Genomic DNA, 21,082 nt, shown 5'->3' with positions numbered 1-21,082 from the left:
CACCACAGTCATGGGCCCATGGAAGTGGGCCTGAAGATGCTCTGCCAGCTCACTTATATATTCTCTTCTCTGCTGAAGAGTATGACGCAAAACCCAGAAGGAATTGTCTGAACAGACCCGGAAGTTATTGCCTGAACAACACAGGGTTAAATACCGGCAGGCAACACACTACATGAAACCTCAGCACAAAGATTCAGGCCCCATCCGGTGTCTATTAAAAATTAAGTGAATTAGATGCGTAAACAAGAAGCATGATCATGGATTTGATTGATGTGAAGGAGTTTCCCGTTATAATATTTTAGCACATTGTGAAGTTGGGGCAGAATTTAATTTGGAAAGAAAATTCAATCTGAAAGGACAATTTTGGAGAAAAGAGCTCATTGTGTGTTCTGAGCCCTGAGGAGAACCCTAAAAGACACACATTAGGGTTCGAAACGTGTCGACTGTTTTTTCACCAAACAAGTGTTCTACGTATGCAATAACATTGAGGCTCATGATGTGAATTAATTTAAATTACAACTGTGATGGTTTGTAAGGAGCCCAATTGGCACACTGTTTGGTATTGCCCTTGTGGAAAGAATATAAAAGCAGGGTGCTGTAATGCCAGCTTGAAAGGTGTTTCTCATTTTAAAAAATCACAAATAATTTTCATTATTACAGAACCTGATCAATCACGACTTTTGTATTAGGTGATCTAAATTGAGGTACTGTCTATTATTATTATTATTATTATTATATGAAACTTGTAACGCGCTCAGCTTACCCGGGGGCATCCCGGCGCGACAGACCAAAGAAGGAGAGACTGGATTACTCACTACTGTGGAAACAAATAGGTTTTAAGGAGTTTCCTAAATAGTAGGATCTTGGGCTCTGAGCGAATCTTAAGGGGCAGAGAGTTCCACAGAGATGCCACCTGTACCGAGAAACGCCTGCCCCCAGTCCTAGCTCTCCTAACTCTCGCAGATTGCAAAAGATGTTGCTGGTCTGAGCGCAGAGGGCGTGGAGGTTTATAAGGACGGGCCAAATTAAAAAGGATGGGGGGGCCTTTGCCATGTAAAATTTTATGGGCCGTACACAGCGCCTTGAATTTCACCCGCTCCTTAACCGGGAGCCAGTGAAGCGCTTTGAGGGCCGGGGCAGCAGAATGCCCTCTAGGGATCTCCATCAAGACTCTGGCAGCTGCGTTTTGCACCTGTTGGAGAGTTTTAAAGGTCGCTTCAGGGGCACCAAGAAACAGGGCATTTCCAAAGTCGAGCCTCGAAAGGATTAAACCACGCATCAAAAGCTTCTTAGCTGGATCCGGAAGCAGTGGTAACACCTTTCGGGCTGACTTCAGTAGACCGAAGCAAACCCCCGCGGTCTTCCTGGCGTGGGTCCTAAAGGACAGATCTTCCTCCAACCATACTCCTAAGGACTTGATCTCCTTCTTGGGAGATGGTGGATCGCCAAGAGACCGGGGCCAACAGCTGGCAATAATGGAGGGACTGGAGTTGCCCAAGAGCATCAGCTCAGTTTTTCCTCCATTGAGCTTTAGGGCCGAGTTGGACATCCATTGGTAGACATTGGCCAGGCAGTCATGTAACACGTTAGGTTGTTCTGCCAGCTGAGTAAGGCCCACCACCAGCTGAGTATCATCAGCATAGCTGATGATCTTCAGCCCCGAAGGGGCTACCACTCTTTCAAGTGGAGTCATATATGCATTAAACAAAGTATGGCTCAGCGATGAGCCCTGCGGGACTCCACATTGAAGAGGGAATAGGGAAGACTGTTCCGCCCCTTCCCAGACTTGGTAGAAACGGTTGGAGAGGAAGGATCCCAACCATTTCAGGGCCGTCCCTGAGACACCTACCTCTGACAGGCGTTGGAGGAGCACCTGATGACTCACGGTGTCAAAGGCAGCACTCAAGTCCAGGAGGATCACTGCCACTGATCCTCCAGTATCAAGAGTGCTCCTTGCTTCCTCCACAACCGCCAGCAGGGCTGTGTCCGTTCCCTGGCCGGGACGGAAACCAGTCTGGGAGTCTCCCAACAGGTGGTTGGACTCAAGATAGTACGAAAGCTGACGGTTAACCAGCTTCTCGGCGATTTTAGAAAACCCCGGCAGAAGCGAGATTGGCCTAAAGTTGGTCAAATTGGCGGGATCCAAGCCTGGTTTTTTCAGTAAGGCTTTTACTACTGCCCTTTTCCATCTCTGAGGAACTATGCCATGTGAGAGAGAAAGGTTAATAAGGTCGGTTAGCGGAGCTGACAGAGTGTTAGCCACAAGTTTAAGATGTTTCATAGGCACTGGATCACTCGGAGAACCACTCTTCATCTCCAACAAGACCTTTGTGACCTCCTCTTCCGAGAAGGGGCCAAAGGAGACAAGTTCGGTCAGACAGCTTATTGGACCAGCAGCCGGCTCAGAGATTTGAGGCATAGCGGGCAGAGAGGATAGGATTGTATCTATTTTTGAATGGAAGAAACTAGCCAGTTCTTCACATTTCTCTTTAGGATTAGCATGCACGACTGGCGGGACCGGGGCTTTCAAAAGTTCTTTAAAAATTTTAAACTATTCTCTTGGAGAATTACTTGCCCTCTCAATCCTATCACTAAAGAAATTCTTTTTGACCTCCTTCAATGCACTTTTGTATTTCCTCATCTCTCTTTTATAATTAGCCCGGCTTTCTTCCGTCTGCACTCTCCTCCAGGCACGTTCAAGCCTTTTGCAAGAAGTTCTACAACTCCTAAGTTCCGGAGTGTACCAGGGGGCAGAGGCAATTCTTCTCTCCCTGATAAGCCTCCTTTTTTTAGGAATCAATAGATCAAGAGAGTTAGTGAGCCAATTAGCCAGGTGTTGATCAGCAATATTGGGGTCATCTACAGGGTCAGGGCGAGTTATAGCTAGCTCTTCAACCCAACTGTCAACCGGCAGCTTCGACCAGAGTCGTTCCACAGTATGTTGTCTAGGCACGGGATCTCCCCGGTTCTTCAACAACCAACTGAAAGGAATAAGGTGGTGATCCGTCCAGGGAAGGGCCAACATCTGGAGGGCTTGCAGGTTGGCAGTATTAGCAAAAACAGCATCAAGCTGATGACCTCTATTGTGAGTAGCTCCCAGATGAGCGAGGTGAAGGTCGAGAGCACCAAATGAGCTCAATAAATCTCTTGCTACTACATCATTGGGGTCATCAAAGTGAAGATTAAAATCCCCAAGAAGTACAAAATTGCATGAGGCAGCAGCTAATGGAATAATGGCCTCTATGAGAGAGTCCACAAAATTCCCCAGCGTAGCAGGAGGCCGATACAAAAGGAGGCCAGAGATGGAAACGGAAGAAGATATGCCAAGGGAGAAATGACAGCTTTCAGTATTGGTAATACCGCAGTCTACAGCCTTGCACACGAAAGTATCTCTATACACGATGGCCACTCCACCCCCTCTCCCCTCCGGCCTATCAAGATGGAAAATGAGGTAGCCCGGCGGGAGAGCATTGACAATATCGGGACCAGAACACGCGGTCAGCCACGTTTCCGTCAGGAATAACACATCCAGACAGTGGTCCAAAAGGAGGGAGTGTATTTCCATTGCGTGACAAGGCAGTGATCTGCAATTAAGCAGAGCCATAGTGAGTGAATTTGAAGTCACACAGCTATTAGACAAACGACACCCAAGACAGTGTTTAAAGGCAGTACCCTCAACCCAATAGTAACGGCAACTAGGCAGTTTAGGCGCGCGAAGCGAGAGCAATGAGTTCCGTTAATACCTGAGGGGAGGGGCCAGAAGTCTAGGTGGATTGAGCAGAGTGGTATGCCCTGAGCCCGTCTGGGCCCGGACGGGCTTGACTCTGGCGAAACTCCGGCGATATTCCGGCATCCCCGCTGCGCGTCTCCGCTGCGCGTGGACATGGCAGCTTTTAAGCCCTAGTCGCCTCCTAGAGAGAGGACTAGCGCGTGCACCCTCTTCCCCAACCAAAGATGTCCGCCAACAAACAAACGAGGGCGAGGGACCCGCAAAGAGCGGTGGTTCCACCGAATACAGTGCGTGTTGGAAGATGCAGTTACAAGTAGGCGTGTGCCAACTAATTTAAAAACAGGGGGAAACAATTTAAATTCCAATATACACAAATACAAAAACGGGTAATTTTAAAAGCTCAAGAGAGCAGCTAGCGAGTTCGAGTAGAGTGGAAGCGTTGCATGTGGTGCGCTAATGGTCAAGAACGAGCTGACCGGATTTGCCTGCTTTTAAGCCCTAGTCGCCTCCTAGAGAGAGGACTAGCGCGTGCACCCTCTTCCCCAACCAAAGATGTCCGCCAACAAACAAACGAGGGCGTTGGACCCGCAAAGAGCGGTGGTTCCACCGAATACAGTGCGTGTTGGAAGATGCAGTTACAAGTAGGCGTGTGCCAACTAATTTAAAAACAGGGGGAAACAATTTAAATTCCAATATACACAAATACAAAAACGGGTAATTTTAAAAGCTCAAGAGAGCAGCTAGCAGCTAGCGAGTTCGAGTAGAGTGGAAGTCTATGTGACTTTTTGTTTGACGTTTTGTATTGTTGTAATGAATGTCATTTGTGTCTCTGTGTAGTTTAATGTTTTGAGACAAATTGATGTTTTAAACCGTTGAATAATGCATTCTGATAATTTCTAATAAAATGATATGGTAGTCTAGAAAATAAAATATATGGTCATGCTAAGTGTAATGTGTGAACATGGTGTATGATGGTGAACTGATATCAGTAGTGGCATGCGTGTAGTTGTTTGACTGACTCCTCTCCAGCACCAGTCTGTGGAGACATAATGACGACCCTCTGCTAAGAACAGGGTAAACCAGCCCATTATTTCACAGAGCTCATTCCTTCCTTGTGAGTGTCTTATTGCTGCTAATGAGGGCAGTTTCAAATCTTATGGCCTCTTTACCAAAATTGCTGGCTTGCCTTTAATATTTTACAAACTATACAATGTCTGCTTCACGTATATCTACACCTACGTAGCATGTGTGCAAAAATCAAATGAATTAAATATGTGTACCTCTGGTCAGAGTAACATGAAATTATACACCTTTTTATTTTGCTGTATGTTGTTTTTAGTTTGCTAATTCATTGCATACTTCTTATGGCTGTCTTTGTTTCCTAGACAATCCTGAATTTTGCACTAGCTGCTTAGAAGGTTACTTCTTGTAAGTACACATTTATGTTATCCATTATTTTTACTTTTGCTTTATGTCAAGGACTTTAATAATCGATTTGTAATTCTTAACAAAAATGTGAAATGCAGCCTCTATTATGATCCTGACACAGTGGCATGGCAAGAGTCTATGGACAATAGTGCAAACAATTATAAGGGTCCCTCTGGCTGTTCTTGGAGGAGTAAAATACAGCAATAATCAGGGTTCAGTGGGCTCCACAGATTTTTGAGCCCTGGTGCCAATGCCCCTGCTGCACTATTGATGGCGACGGACCTGTTTTAGCTGTATATTACCTTCATTTAAGTGCATGTGTAATCTTATGAAAACCTTTCAGTATGCGTTCAGTAAGATAATGGGCAAATGAAATTCAAACGTGGTGTATGTTGTCTCCTTTCCCCATAGGGAAACGAAGACATTGTAAATCTGCCCTTGGGTGGGGAAATATTCAAGCTGTTTACAGTAGATTATTCATGAGGCTAGTATCTGTTTCCGGCCTGAGAACGTACTTGTTTTGTTTGCTTTTTAAGATTCTGCACTGCAAATCACGACACTTCATTTTTTCTAATGCACAGTTTCCATCCACGTGACTCAGCTGTCCTAATTGGGACCTGAACAAGTCATGTGATAGGTTTTTCTTGTATCGAGAAATCACTTCTTTTCCTAATGAAGTGCACAATTCGTCCAGTTGAGCAAGCAGCGCTATCTCGGTTACACGTGTTCGCTTCATCTCGAAGTGCTAATTATCTCATCACTGAATGTCACCTCAAGGATGTTACTACAAATGAGAATGAGGCACGTGGGTACGACATTTTAAAGTGTCTGTGACTGAAGACACTTTGAAGAAAATCTTAGGCAATTAAGAGTTCGACACACACACCCTCTCAGCCATCTTCTCTATCTCCACGAATGTCTTGCGAGCATTGCCTCCTATGTAGACAGAGTACTAAACGTAACGCAAACATAAAGACGAGGGCAGGCGGGAAATCCGCCTTGATCTACTGCAGCAAATGCAAAAAGGACAAGTGATGGACAGAATACAGAACAATGTCATACACTCACCCCAGTACAGAGAGGTTTTTTCCATCCTCCTCGAAAGCCACCATTTACCTTCTGAGGAAGTGGCATCAAACATGAAGGTTCTGCCTCAGTTGAGGTTCAACTGTTCTTGCTTAATTGTGTGATGTGTCTTCTGATCGGAGCAATAAGGGCCGCGAGGACAATTATTTTGTTTCTGTGTAAGAGCTACCTTGTAACTCATTTGGATTGGAGGAGTTGCATGGCACCTGCACATTATAGTTTTTGTATTGAAATGGCTTTAAGAGCCTTTTTATGCTTTCACGTTATTACTTTTATTCTAAATTGCATTATTTTCCCAGTATATCCCTCTAGAAAGTGAGCCTTCTAGTGGTAAAGGAGTGACTATACTCCAGCTGGTTATGTATTTGGAGCCCCCTGTCTTTTCAGAGATGCTTGCACATCACTGTGATAGCCAAGCCACCTATCAATGGTAGTCTGTTATTATGGTACGCTAGCAGATAATAGATCTTAATATTCACTTTAGCCCAATCTCATGTTTGGTCTAAAATACAATCCTCTTCTTTTTAATGATATATTTTGCATTGCAGAAGATTTTAACCAAAGGGTCAATGATATTGCCTCTAATTGCACTACTAATGATAAACACAATATTGTTCAGCCTCCTGGTCGACAGATGATCTCTATGAAGGAAAAAAAATGTAACAGCCTAGAAAGTAACAGGAAATTATTTTGTGCCCTTGAGGTGAAAGCACGGTACTGCACAAGTGTACATACAAACAACTTATCAAAACTGCCAACGCTTCCTATTACTCCCCTTGGATCTTATAGTTAAAAAAACCCTCTTTTTAGGTTTGTTTTCCAATGTCACTCAACTTAGTAACTTGGAGGTGTACAATCATTTGGATTCCTCCTCTCAGTATCTCTGCAACAACCTGGTTGTCCAATTAAATGTATTTACATTTCCTGTCCTCTCATGAGATGGTACAAACAGTGTCATCTTAAGGCTTTTGATGGCCCCGGGCAAGAAATATTATGGGGACTTGCTTGTAACAACTTTGAATTTTATTGTTCTAATTCAAGCCTTCCGTTACAGAACAATATTGAACTATACATTCAAGATTGAAATACACAAATTGAGATAAGTGAGGCAAAGAGAAAGTTTATTTTCCAATGAGGTGCCTGGAAATGGATGCCCTTGGCAATTGCCCACTTTGCCCATACCTTAAAATGTCTCTGGGTACACAGAATTATGTTCACAGTGGACTTCATTGACAATTTGGCTCCATATTGAGTGGAGCTTCATCACTACCTGAGCATCTAGTTTCTGACCTCTTTTTTTGAGCAAAGGTTGAGTCAAAGCTTGGTCTGTGCCCTCATACATTTAAGATAGCAGCAAGTCTCATCTCCCTTCACACCTCCCCCATCATGGACATGTTTAATATTTCTCTATAATCTTCATTAGTTCCTGGGTCATGGAAAAATCCATTATGGCACTACTGTTAAAAAAATTGATGGTTAACTAAATACAGGCTTACATTGGTTCTGGTCTTGCCTTACAAAATTATTGAAAAAGTAGTCAATGCTCAGCTATCTGATTATGTGGAACATAAGTCACTTCTGAACCCAACATGGTCTAGTTTCAGACCTGCTCATAATATCAAATCTGTACTTCTTTCAATGACAAATGACCTTAGAGGGACCTTGACCGTAGACCTGGGTAGCATGACCATCCTTGCCCTTTTAGATCTGTCATCTAGCTCCAATATTATTTCTCAATCAGTACGGTTATCTAGACTATAAGAATTTGGGATCTGAAAGAAGCCTCTCTGATAACTTTGGTTGTTTCTCATTTTTAGTTTCAATCTGCCCCATTTTCCTTCTGATGTGGAGTTCCCCGCGGCTCATATTGAAACTCCACACTTTTCAGCTTCTATAGGTCCCTGTTGGCTTCCCTGGATAGATCATATGACTTCAATTTCGTTTCAGAAATAAGTGTGCCAATTTAAAAAGTTCGAGAGCATTAAAGCTAACTTTCTGGAATGTATGTTAGTCATAGCACAATGGATGCATTTCAATTGTTTGAAACTAAAGGGAGACAAAATAGAGATTTTGATCTTTGGTAACTCTCTTGGACCTAGACTACTGAATGGTGGCAGATGGAGCTTGGCTCCTCCATTCATCACCCTGTAAAAGAAATCTGCTAGAAATCTTGGACAAATTTTAAATACTTCTTTATTTTTCACCTTTCAGATCAACTTGCTTTCACACCCTAAATATACTCTATAAAATCCTTCCTCTGCTACAATTGCAATAAACTAGGGTCCAATGTCTAATTTCCAATAAAATAAGACTTAGTATAAGGAGCTCGCAGAGTTTCACTGTGAAGAATTCCGTGGAGTTACCGAAAAACTAAGTCAAATTCCATGAAGTTTTGTGAGCGGGCGGAGTATTGCTCGGCAACCCCTAACAAAGTCCCCTTGTATGCTGAGAGTAGTTGGGGGCCAAGAACCCCTATTGTTGCCACAAGTAGGGGGTCCTGCCCCTTTCTCAACCCTTCTGCTAAAGCGCCGTCTCGTGCACTACTGGTTGGCAGATGAACTCCCCATGGCTTCTGAGGGTAGTTGGGGGCTACAAACCACTATTGTTGCCACAAGTAGGGGGTCCCACCCCTTTCTCAAACCCTCTGCTAATGCGCCTTCTTGTGCACTAGTGGTTGGGGGATGAACTCCCTATGGCTTCTGAGGGTAGTTGGGGGCTACAAACTCCTATTGTTTCCACAAGTAAGTCCCCCACAGTGGGATTGCTGAGACCTTGTCAGAGGCCTCATCCTCTTCATCAACCACTCTGCAAAGGGGCCTCCTGGCGCACTACTGATTGGGGGATTAACTCCCCTTGGCCTCTGAGGTTCGATTGGGGCCAAGAAATCCTATTGTTGTCACAAGTAACCCCTGCAGCGGGATGTCAGAGACCTTGTCTGATGCCTTGTCCACTTTCTCAACCATTCTGCAAACGGGCCTCCTATCTCACTACTGGTTAGGGATGAGGGGCCAGTTGTACGATGGATATTTGCATGCGCAAATCGGTTTTAGACCTGTTTGCGCATGCAAAAATATAGAAAACAAAAGGAGTAGTATCACCCGAAGTTAGGCTGAAGCTTTTCCAAGAGGAGGAATAATTATTCCTTTTGTAAAAAAACCCTCACTCACCACCTAGTGGTGACATGCTTCATCATCGGGGTCCACCCTGGTGGCCTAGCGTCACCAGGGTGTGCTTCGACACCTGTGGTACAGTGGAGCAGGTTGTGAATGTGGGTGCAAAAAATAGATGTTAAAAATTGTCCTGGTTTAACTTAAGAAAGTGAATTTTATTAAAAAGCAACTGGACAATAATAAAAATAAAGGGCGAGATACTGGGAGGGGAGTTACGACCTAAGTATCTCTGTATGTGTTATAGTGCGTTGGTCAACATGTTTCTACCAAATGGGAAAATTCCCGGTATTCATCAGGACCAAGGAGATGGACGGTGTGGGTCCCCTAAAAGACTCACCCTATCCTAAATCCTTTCAATACCATTGGCAAATTGGCCAAAGGTGGAATGCTCAAAAAATTTAGAGCAGAAGTAAAAACCTGTGAGGAAGAGAAAATAAACAGGCATCAGGCGCAAATCATTCTTACTAGCCTGTTACGTCGTGCAGTTTCTCAGTGCGTTCATACTTCATGCCACAGTGATGTTTGGAAAAACCTCAGGTGATAATGAGCGTGATGATATCGTGTCCGTGAGCGCTTAGTATTAGTGCCGGGACCGATATATATAAATATCAATTGGTGCGTGCACAGTCGCATGCAATAATTCTATTCTTATCGCCATAGTACTTTGATAGGCAGAAGTCCCAAAAATGCGTTATTTCGGTTGTGATCGCAATTGTCTTCTAATAGAAAAGGTGTCTTAATGACAATTATTATGCGACATGGGCCAGACAGTGATGGCCCTTAGCAATTATGGTGCAGGCTATGCCCGAAGTTTCAAAATGAGACACACAAGACTAACATACATGTAACATAGAGAGAGTCACAGATGCTGCATGGCAGAGGGCAGGCTTACTATTTGTGGTTCTTTATAGTGCTTCGGCGGGCAGGGGGTAGGCACATCACGCAGTACAACGTATTCAGTGTAAATGATATAGTACCCGTGATAAGGTTAGCCTAATGGTGAATGCCGAAGGGCAGTATATGTGGCCGCATCGGTAAGTATACGTAGCATAGCATATGCTCGCATCGGGGTTCTGTGAGGATACAAAAAACCTGTAGGCCATGTACTAACCCTATTTTGCGAGTCGCAAATAATGTGTGACTCGCAAAATAGTGTTTAGCGACTTGCTATTAGGATGGGGTGTTCCCTTCCTAATAGCGACACCAAAGCCTATGTAAGAATGTTTTGCGACCACAATAGTGGTTGCAAAATACTCCCAGTTAGCCACCCTTCTCAGAAGGGTGGTAAAGAAGGGTGGTAAAGCACCCTTTGGGAATGCATGGGCAAACATTATTTAAGGGCAGGCAGTGGTCCCAGGGACCACTGCCTGCCGCTCAAACAATGGAAAGTTAAATTTTTTATTTTATAAATGCATCCCGTTTTCCTTTAATGAAAACGGGCTGCATTTTAAAAAATACTGCTTTATTTAAAAGCAGTCCCATACATGGAGGTCTGCTGACCACAAGAGGCCACCATCCCTGGGAGTGCCAGCCTTTCCCAATGGGGTCGCAAATTGCAACAGCCCCATTAATATTCATGAGGCATGCAATTTGTGACCCCATTGGGAATCACAAACAGTGTCTCAGACACTGTTGTGAATTGACTTTTGTGACTCGCAATTTGCGAGTCGCAAAAGTCAATGGTCGTACATCTGGCTCGAAGTCCACTTGGCTGCTGAGGGTCATTGTTGGCCAAGTGAGTCCCCTTCAGCAGGATTGCTGAGACCTCCCCAGAGGGCCCACCCCCTTTCTAAACCACTCTGCAAACTCACCTCCTGCACTACTCTTAGGGGGTGAAGTCTAGGGGTGAACATGCTGGTAAGCTCTGCTCCACCGGCGGGTGGTGGAGTTTTTGCAAAGCTCTGCGTTCTAAACAGAGCACAGAGTGGCAAAACCATGCAAACTCCGCTGGCAGAGTGGAGTTTACCACCCACCCCTAGTATTTCTGAGAGAATCTTGGTCAAACCGTATCTTAGTTCCTTGCATTGGTTACTGACCCATAGACAGATCCTGTTCAAGACCTTGTGCGTAAAATGTAAAGCCAATCATAATGCACGACTACATACCCAAACCATAAATTCACCTTTTATACACATTGGCCACAATATACGCTCTATTGCTCTGCAGCAGGTCATCATTGCTAAAATCAAATTTTAAGATTGGGAGCAGATATTTTTCATACATGTTAGATCTGGGGTTCTCTAGTTGGCAATGGTATTCACCTTTGTCCAAATAGGGACCCTTACTTCTAAGTCAGGATAAGGGGATTACACTCCTTAATAACCCCTGCTCACCTCCTTGGTAGCTTGGCACGAGCAGACAGGCTTATCTCAGAGGCAGAGTGTTAAGCATTTGTGAATATACACAGTAATACAGTGAAAACACTACAGATGGACACATCACAGGTTTTATAAAAATAAGTATTCTTTATATAGACTTAAACACAAGACCACAAGCGACAAAAATCCACAATACTACACTTAAGATTGCTTTAAAGATGATCAAAGTTACTTAGTTCAAATTGATGATAAATGCGACAAAGTTCTCAACAAAGTACCTGGATGCGTGACTCAAAGTAAACAAAAGGCTCGCAAAAGGGGAGCTGCATCGGTTCCGTGATCCGGGGGAGGTGATGCGTCGTGCCTCAATGCTTGCGCAGTAGGGGATGTGTCGTAATCCTTACGGGTGCAGAGTGATGCATGGATTCTCAGCCTGCGGGCCCGTTGCGTTGCGCAAGATGGCGCCTTGATGCGATGATCGGGTTGCGATGCAAAAAGATGGCGCCCTTGATGCGGCGATGCGATGACGATGCGTAGACCCCCTGGCAGCCTTGCGACGACTCTTTACTTTGGATCCGCGACAGGCCCTGCTACACAGTTCTCCGGTGATGCTATGGCGACTCTCTTGATGGCGTCACGCTTCTCCGGTGATGCAACAGCAGGCAGCTTCGATGAACACACGCTTCCAGGAAGATGCAGCGAAGGCTCGCTTCTCCGGCGATGCGACGATTTCAGCTGCAGCGGCAACACGCTTCCTCTCGATGCGTCGCGCTTCCAGCTCCCAGTGACACACAAATGTCTGGAGTTGAGAATTAAAGCAAACAGTAGAGTACAAAGTTCCCCAGGGAAGGTGTGACAATAAGTAGGGAGGAGTAGGTATCAAAAGTAAGGTGACTAGAAGGGATCCCTTGTCGGAACTTAGAGAGCCTCACACACACAGAGTATTAGGTGTGAAACACACCCTGACTGGAGGGTGTCCAGTGTCATCATCGACTCACTGCCCCTCGACAGACCGGCGCTGCAATGTTTGTCGGAGCACCCGGAGGCACTCTTTTGGCGGGGTTCTTTTGTCCCTTGCCGACGGTGGGTGTGTGTGAGGATGAAAGAAGTGTAGTCTGTGCAAGTGTGGGTGAAAGTTAAAAAGGGTAATCAGTCCACACTGACTTTTATTAACGTGGCTGATTCCCTGGTTAAAAGGGGTGAGAGGGGAGCTAGAGACCGTATAAATATACAGCAGACTAACTCAACCCCCTGATGTGGTCAGCATGTTTCTCGCCAGCCGGCGATTCGTCAGGACCTCAACAAAGTACTACACAATAACACATGCTCATTCACTTTGAAGAAGGCATATACAACCTCTCTGGGTCGATGAAAAAGAGGGCCAGGGGGTCCTGCTCTATTTAGGCGACCCTAAAGGAATAGATTAGAGCCTCGCAGCATACTCCCGTGAGGCCAGCGCTGTTAGGTAAGTTGAACCTTGAATCGGGCGCTGGGTCGGCGGCAAACCTACCCCTCACGCTCACGGCACCTGGTCAGGGTGCAGAGCAACTGGTTGAGAATTCCCAGCAAGGAGGCAAGCACTGTTCAAGCCCTTGGAGAATATTCTGGAAATGTTGAAAGTCCTTAAAAAGTTCCTTCTCCTTTCCTTGGCAATGAAGCAATCGCTGCAGGCCAACCCAGCAAACAGCACACTGGCGGAGAGGCAGTCAAACTCCTGCATCTTCCTTTGGTTCTTCTCCTTGGCAAAGGTTTCTTGTTCCAGAAGTGATCTAATTTCTTGGGATCAGGGTCCCAATATTTATACCCCAAAATCCTTTGTTCTCTTTAGGGAGAGAGACCTATGCCTAGTCCAAACCAGTTCCTGAGCACTTTGTTTACATGACTCTCTACTTCCTTTCACCGTGCAGGGCAGAGACATCAGCCACCCACAGGAGGTGGAACCAGCACAGGGGATGGAAGATACAGCTCTGGAGCACTTTGTTGACAAGATTCCTTCTCTCCATTCACAGTGCAGGGCAGAGACATCAGACAAGCTACAGGAGGTGAAGCCAGCATTGTAGAGGGAAGGCCCATCCCTATTCAAGTCCCAGGTGCAACTCCTCCCTACCATCTAGATACAGATCTCTCTATTCACCACTGGGCTGCCCTAGCCTGTCTCCTAGAATCCCCCAGCTTTGTCACTCACAACCCCAGACAAGGAATACACAACCTAGCAGAGGCAGGCCTGTACAGTTAGGCAAAAAAATACCTACTTTCTAAAAGTGGTATTTTCAAACACAGAATATTAAAACCAACTTTACTAAAAGATGTATTTTATAATTCTGAGTTCAGGCATATGAAAATCGCATTTCTACCATGTTCCCTGAGTCAGTTAGGATTATAAGAATGTAATAATCTAACTGCCCATTCTAGCATATGGAGAACAGGTAGCCTTCAATAGTAAAAAGCGAAAATGGCTGTAATTCAATATTAGGACATGCTACACACACCAGAGCATGTCCTACCTTATACTGACAATGCACACTGCCCTTGGGCTTACAATAGGGGTGTCTAAGATGAAGCAAAGGGAAGGTTTAGGGACTGGCAAGTGGGTGCACTTGCCAAGTCAACATGGCAGTACTAGACTGCACACAGGCCTTGCAATGGAAGACCTGAGACACACTTTACAATCTGCTTGTGTGGGTGCACAGGCACAACCAGTGCTGCAAGCCCTCCAGCAGCATTTGATTTACAAGCCCTGGGCACACTTGGTGCACTGTACTGGGGGCTGACAGGTACATCAAATAACCCAATCATGGAATCATCAATTAGTACATCAATTTAACATAGGGAGCACTTGCACTGTGGCACTGAATAGCAGTGGCACAGTGCCCAAAGCATAAAACCAGCAAAAAACAGAGCTGGCAATCCGTCAAAAATGGAAGGGAGACTCACGCCAATGATGCCAGGTCTAACAATACATCACTGCCAAACTGTGGAATATGGTTCACAGACATATTATTATTATTATGCATCTTATAGAGCGTGCAGCTCCCCCAAAGGGAGTGTCCCGGTGCAAAGCGAAGAAAAGGAGTATGTAAGTCAGTACTGTGGGACCCGTCAGAAACGACAGTAGACTGAAGAGCCATGGTTTCACTAACTTATGGAAAATGGATTCGGATGGGGCCTTTCTGATTTGTAGGGGTAGAGAGTTCCAGAGGGTGGCTGCTTTTACTGAAAAAGACCGCCCACACAGTCTGGCCTTGGCAAAACGGGGAATGACAAGAAGTTCTTTGACCTTAGGTTTCTTGTATGTCTTGATTTTTTAATACGTTTTCTTAGATGGTGAGGGCCAGTGCCATTTATTGCTCTGTAGGTGAGAGTGAGGGCCTTGAATTCTGTACGTTTACTTACTAGGAACCAGTGAAGGGTGGGAAGATGTGGTGAAATGTGGTGTCTTGGGGGGACATTCCTAATAAGCCTTTCGGGTGCATTCTATATTGGCTGCAGCTTTCTGTACAGATAAGCTGGCAGGCCCAAATATAGACTATTAGTATAGTCTAATTGGGATGTCACTAGTGCGTGAACAATAGTTTTCCTGCATTCAACAAGTAGTAGGTGAAGGAATTTACGCAGGGCTTTTAGTTTCCAGAAACATGTAGAGGAAACCTGACCTATCTGGGTTTTGCATGATAGAGTCTCGTCGATTTTTAAACCCAGGTTTCTAGCTGAGGAGACAGGGCAGGGAGGTGGGTTGAGTATTGAAGGCCACCAAAGATCTGGTCTTGGGGGTGATGGTTGATTAAAAAATAGAACTTCAGGTTTATCGGCATTAAGCCGTAAGCAGTTTGCAGTCATCCAAGTGGATATGACTGCCAGACAGTCCAGAAATTTGGTTAAGGCTACTTCTGAATGATCTTTGAAAGTAAACCTCAACTGAGTGTCATCGGCATATGAGATGACACTGACATCATATTGTTCAATGAGTGGGGCCAGAGGAGTGAGGTAGACATTAAAAAGGGTGCGGCTGAGGGCCGAACCCTGGGGGACTCCACAGATTATAGGGCGGGGTGATGAAACAAATGGTTGCAACCTTATTCTCTCGACTCGTCCTTCAAGGTGGGAGTGGAACCAAGCCAACACCATCCCTGAAATCCCTAGTTGCCCGAGTCTGTCGAGCAGAATCTTGTGTGACACCGTGTCAAATGCTGCCGACAAGTCAAGCAGCACCCACATTGCATAGCAGCCTTTGTCAGGGCTTTCTCAAATAGATTCCGTAACTTCCTAAAGTGCTGTCTCTGTGCTGTAACCTGCTCTAAATCCGGACTGCGTATCATGCAGTAGCTTGTTGGTTTCTAGAAAACTAGACTCCCGTTTTTGTACCTCCTTCTCAAGAAATTTGGCTGGGGCTGGCAGAAGGGAAATGGGTCTAACATTTTTTAGAATGACTGGATCTGCATTATCTTTTTTGAGGATGGGTTGAATGAGGGCTGTATTCCATACATATGGATACATGCCAGTGTTTAGAGAAGCATTCCATTATACATTTAGTGAGGGGTTGATCAAATAGGCTAGTGTTAAAAAAACTCTAGCCGGAAGGGGATCCAGAGGGTAACCAGATTTAGTTTTTAGCAATAAATTAAGCGAGTCTTCAATACTGAAGGGTCCAAAGTCAGTCCAGGTTTCTGTGTGTGAGGACTGAGATGTTAATGGGATCTCATTCTCAGTAAATGAAGTGTAGATATCTTCCATCTTATCGTGGAAAAAGTGCTCACAGAGAGTTTCCGATGGAGTAATATTGCTTTTCATAGCCTCCTATTTCATAAAACATTGAACAATTTTAAAAACTTCTTTTGTAGAGTTATTTGATGCTTTGATTTGAATAGCAAAGTAGTTTTTTTTTATAGCCATGTGTTTTATTTTATGGAATTGGCTCACTTCTTTTCCATAGATATTTCTTGCTTCAATACTGTAGGTTTTTCACCATATTCGCTTGACTCTTTTGCAACAGCTTTTTTCCGTTTGGAGATCCTGCATAAACCAGGGTCCAGAGGGTTTAAACCTGGCTGATTTAATCTCTTTCTAAGGGGCAATAGTGTCCAAAGCAGCAGTGACTGAGTGGTTAAAAGTTGCCACATCGCTGTTAGGTTCACCCGTAAGTAAAAGTAGCGTGTTCTGGAGTGCAGGGCCAATAGTTTTGAGGGTGACTTTCCGCCAGTTTCTTCCCTACTGTCTAAGCTGGTAGTGAAGATAAGATTGAAAGGGACCAAATAGTGATCGGACCATGCCAGGGGGATAGATTTCTCGACCACAAAGGTAGAGATGTTTGTGAAGACAAGATCTAATATATGCCCGGCTATATGTGTAGGCTTTATGACCATTTGGTTGAGATTTAAGCCTTTAAGGGAATCGACCAGTTGGGAGGCTAGGGGACAATGTACATTGTCTATGTGAATGTTAAAATCCCATAAGATCAGATAGTTTGTGTATTTCAACGAATGGTCAGACCACGCACGGAACCTAGGCGTCATCCTGGATTCTTCACTTTCAATGAACAGACAAGTCAGCGCCGTATCCTCTTCCTGCTTCAACATTCTTCGCATGCTCAAAAAAACTTTTCGCTGGATCCCCTCCGACACAAGGAAAACAGTCACCCACGCTCTGGTCACGAGCCGACTGGACTATGGAAACACCCTCTACGCAGGTACTACCGCAAAACTCCAGAAGAAACTCCAACGAATCCAAAACGCCTCAGCCAGACTCATATTAGACATCCCACGCAACGAACACATCTCTGGCCACCTTAAAGACCTCCACTGGCTTCCCGTCAATAAGAGAATCACTTTCAGACTGCTTACCCACGCACACAAATCACTCTACGACACCGGTCCAGAAGGCCTCAACTCACGACTGTCCTTCTACACCCCCTCCCGCCAACTACGTTCTTCCAACCAAGCCCTCGCCACTGTACCCCGCATCAACAAGACCACCATGGGAGGCAGATCCTTTTCATACCTAGCTGCTAGAACATGGAACTCACTCCCCGCATACCTTCGCCTTACCCAGAACCACCTAGCATTCAGAAAGCAACTTAAAACTTGGATATTTGACAAGTAATCCCCCCCCCTTCCTAAGCGCCTTGAAACCCTCTGGGTATGTAGTGCGCTATACAAATTCTTTGACTTGACTTGACTTGACTATCAGGTCACATATATTCCATAGCTCAATGGGTTTTGAGTCAGGTGGTCTATATAAAAGTATTCATGCGATGCTAAGTGTAGGGGAGATAGTAACCTTAAAATAAATAGCTTCCAACAGATTTTTGGTCACTATCTTTTTGTGTGATATTTCCCAGTCACTTTTGATGATAATAGCTAGTCCCCACCTAGCCTATAGCCTTCTATGTTTTCCGCCACAATTTTATAGTCTTTGGGAATGGCCAGATGGACAGCTGGTATAGTACGATCTCCTAGCCATGTCTCAGTTAGGAAAATAATACCCCAAGTTTTACTTCCTAATAAGCATGGGCGAATTTTGCGAATCTCGTGTTCGCGAATTTTGCCGATTTGCGAACTCGCAATCCGCAAAATCCGCGAATTCTCGCGAATTTGCGGATTTTTTTTTTTGTGTTTGCGCGGGTTTCTGCCAGTTCGCGAGGGTTTTGTACAATGTCGCAAATTGCGAACTTACCTGTCGGGTCGCAAGTTTCGCGAACTTGTTGTTTCTACGTGTCCAGCCTGTTTGGGACACTCTTCTTCATCACTGCCACTCTCTGTCACCACTGCCACTCTCTGACTACTCATGCCACCCTCTGGCCCACCCATGCCACCCTCTGTTTCATCACAGCACCCTCTGGTTGTCCAGTCAGTGTACATTATTGTGGCAACGCAAGCACACCTTCCCTGCCTCAAGTGACCTGAATTAATTTGGGGCTGATTAATGTGTCACAGAATATTTTTTTAGCTGGCACCTGCTTCCTTAGTGCTTCCTGATTAGTGAACTTTTGCACTTGCTAAGTGCTTTCATTGTTGCAAAATTAGTTACAACACCTGCCCTGCCCCAACTGACAATAATGAATTAGGGGCTGATTAATGGATTTGAACTGCCAGCCTGGCTCCTGCTTGTCTCCCTTAGCTGTAATTCAGGACCTTTGTGGCATATGTGTAACTATTCTGAGGTTCAGAGCAGGGTCACATAATAGTTGCAACTGGCAACTGAACTCTGGAGGGGCCCCTCAGCAAGCACTACAGGAAATGGCTACTAATGATGAGCCTGAACTTTTGAACCTGGTAAGTAGTTTCAGTTTTGATTAGATCGTATTTCTGCAATTTTGCACTTATTCGCGGGGCGCGAAGTTGTACTGGGAAGCCGCGAACTCACGCGAACAGTGCGAGCAGTGCGAGCAAAATCCGCTGCTCGCGGATTTGCGGATTTTGCGGGAGATTCGCGAATCTCGCGGATTGCGAATTTCCCGAAAATCCGCAAAATCCGCGAGCGAAACGGATTTTCCGCCCACACCTACTTTCTAAAAGCAGCCAAATGTCGTTGGCGTGCCTAGGGAGTGACCTACAGTATATAAGGCATGCTCTGATGTTCGTAGTTAATTTAGGGATAGCAGTTGTTTCCAGGGCTTTACATCCTGTGCCTAAGTCATCATTACAGATAAAGGTGCAGTTATTACAGTGGGGGGTCTGACCTCCATGACTGTGGATCAATGAGGAGGGATTCCTAAGAGTGGGGTAAGTGCAACCTTTAGACCTATATGCCAAAATGTGCTCCCTCGTTAGTGCTGCTAGGAGCTGATTGCAATTGGACAGCATGGCTGCACGTCCTCTGGCCCATTTGCTAATGAAGAGGATTCCGGAAGCGATTCCGTCCCTTCCCCACCCCATTCGTGTCACCTGACTAACAGGAGGGAGAGTTTGGCTCCACCCAAACGGCTCCTGCTGCGGTGGACCGGGGCTGGGGTCAAAGTCCTAAAGTGCAGCGCGTGCTGGCAACTGTGCAAACAAGCAGGTAGGGAGATGGGGGTATTTAAAAGATTAAAATAAGAGCGTAGTTAAAAGAAATGCCGGATACAGTATACTCTGTGTTCAGCGTGGGCAGGAACACAAACTGACCGCCTCTCCTCGCTCCGCAACCCGTCTACTGTCCCTGAGGCTAATAATGAAAGTCCGGAAGCGATTCCGCCCCTTCCCCATCCCAATAGTGTCACCTGACTAACAGGAGGGAGAGTTTGGCCCCACCCTCCACTCAAAAGGCTCCTGCCACGGTGGACCGGGGTTGGGGGCAAAGTCCTAAAGTGCAGAGCGTGCTGGCAACTGTGCAAACAAGCAGGTAGGGTTATAAGGGGTGACTTATAAGATTAAAATAGGAGCGTAGTTAAAAGAATGCGGGATACAGTATACGCTGCGTTCAGCGCGGGCGGGAACACAAACAGACCGCCTCTCCTCACTCCGCGAGTTTCAATAATGACCCCCCCCCCGCCTAAGGTGTCCTCAGCCTCCACTTGTATCACGTTGATTATGATCTTGTGACTCAGCAGGTGGCACACTCTCCTTAGTTCTGTTCTTATCTCATCCTCAGTGGCGGTGTTCTCTTCCTGTGCCAACTGAGCAGCCATGGTCCTAGACCTTCTACCCTTAGTCTTGCTCTTCGTTGTTCTTCCGATACATTCTGGCTGACACCTGAAAAGGAATGCATACATAATAAAATTCTTTACAAGACAGTATCTCCACTATTTCATGAACATACAATATGTTCTCATTAATATTATATTCACTATGACAAAGATGACACAGTCACTATTAGACCTGTCAGCCTTAGGGGTGGTCTTCCCCAAACAGCTTCCCTCCTCTATTTTTTGTTGATCTCTTTGTCGCTGACCTTAAGACTTTGCACTTTACCACTGGTAAACAGTGCTCGGGTGCATTTGCTCTCTCCTTAAAACATGGTAATATAGGCTTCTTCCCAAGTGGCATAATTAATTTACATATAAGTCTCTAGTGAAGTGGCACTACATGTAACAGGGACAGTAATTTAAATAATTCTAGTGGGCCTGCAGCACTAATTGTACCACACACTTAAGTAACTCTCTAAAAATGTCTCCTGCCTGCCAGTGCAGCCTCTGTGTACAGTTTTAAACTGCCATTTCGACCTGGCAAAGTCAACCTTTTTCCAAGCCCAATCCTTCCTTTTTAAAACATAGAAGACACCCCTAGAGTAAGCCAAAACCGTCCATAGGGCATGGTGCAATGTATTTGAAAAGTAGGGCATGTAATTTTGAGATTTACGTGTCCTGTGAGTGAAAAACTCTTACATTTGTGTTAGAAATGGGATCCCTGGCTGGCCAGGGCTCGCACCAAAGTCAG

The 21,082-nt window shown here is 45.2% G+C and overlaps 1 protein-coding gene across 2 annotated transcripts in view; it reads left to right on the top strand.

Annotated features, from left to right (window-relative positions):
- Positions 1-21,082, top strand: part of LOC147729081 (cysteine repeat modular protein 2-like) — a 721,334-nt gene that overhangs the window by 83,901 nt on the left and 616,351 nt on the right. For both annotated transcript variants that reach the window (XM_086959364.1, XM_086959363.1), the window contains one exon: positions 5,116-5,158. In XM_086959364.1, coding sequence (XP_086815490.1) covers positions 5,116-5,158 — 43 coding nt within the window. The remainder of the gene's footprint in view (positions 1-5,115; positions 5,159-21,082) is intronic.

Source organism: Lissotriton vulgaris, chromosome 2_2, assembly GCF_964263255.1.
Source record: "Lissotriton vulgaris chromosome 2_2, aLisVul1.2, whole genome shotgun sequence".
Taxonomy (NCBI): domain Eukaryota; kingdom Metazoa; phylum Chordata; class Amphibia; order Caudata; family Salamandridae; genus Lissotriton; species Lissotriton vulgaris.
Note: the sequence above shows the minus strand (reverse complement) of the source record. Positions and strands in the feature narration are given on the sequence as shown.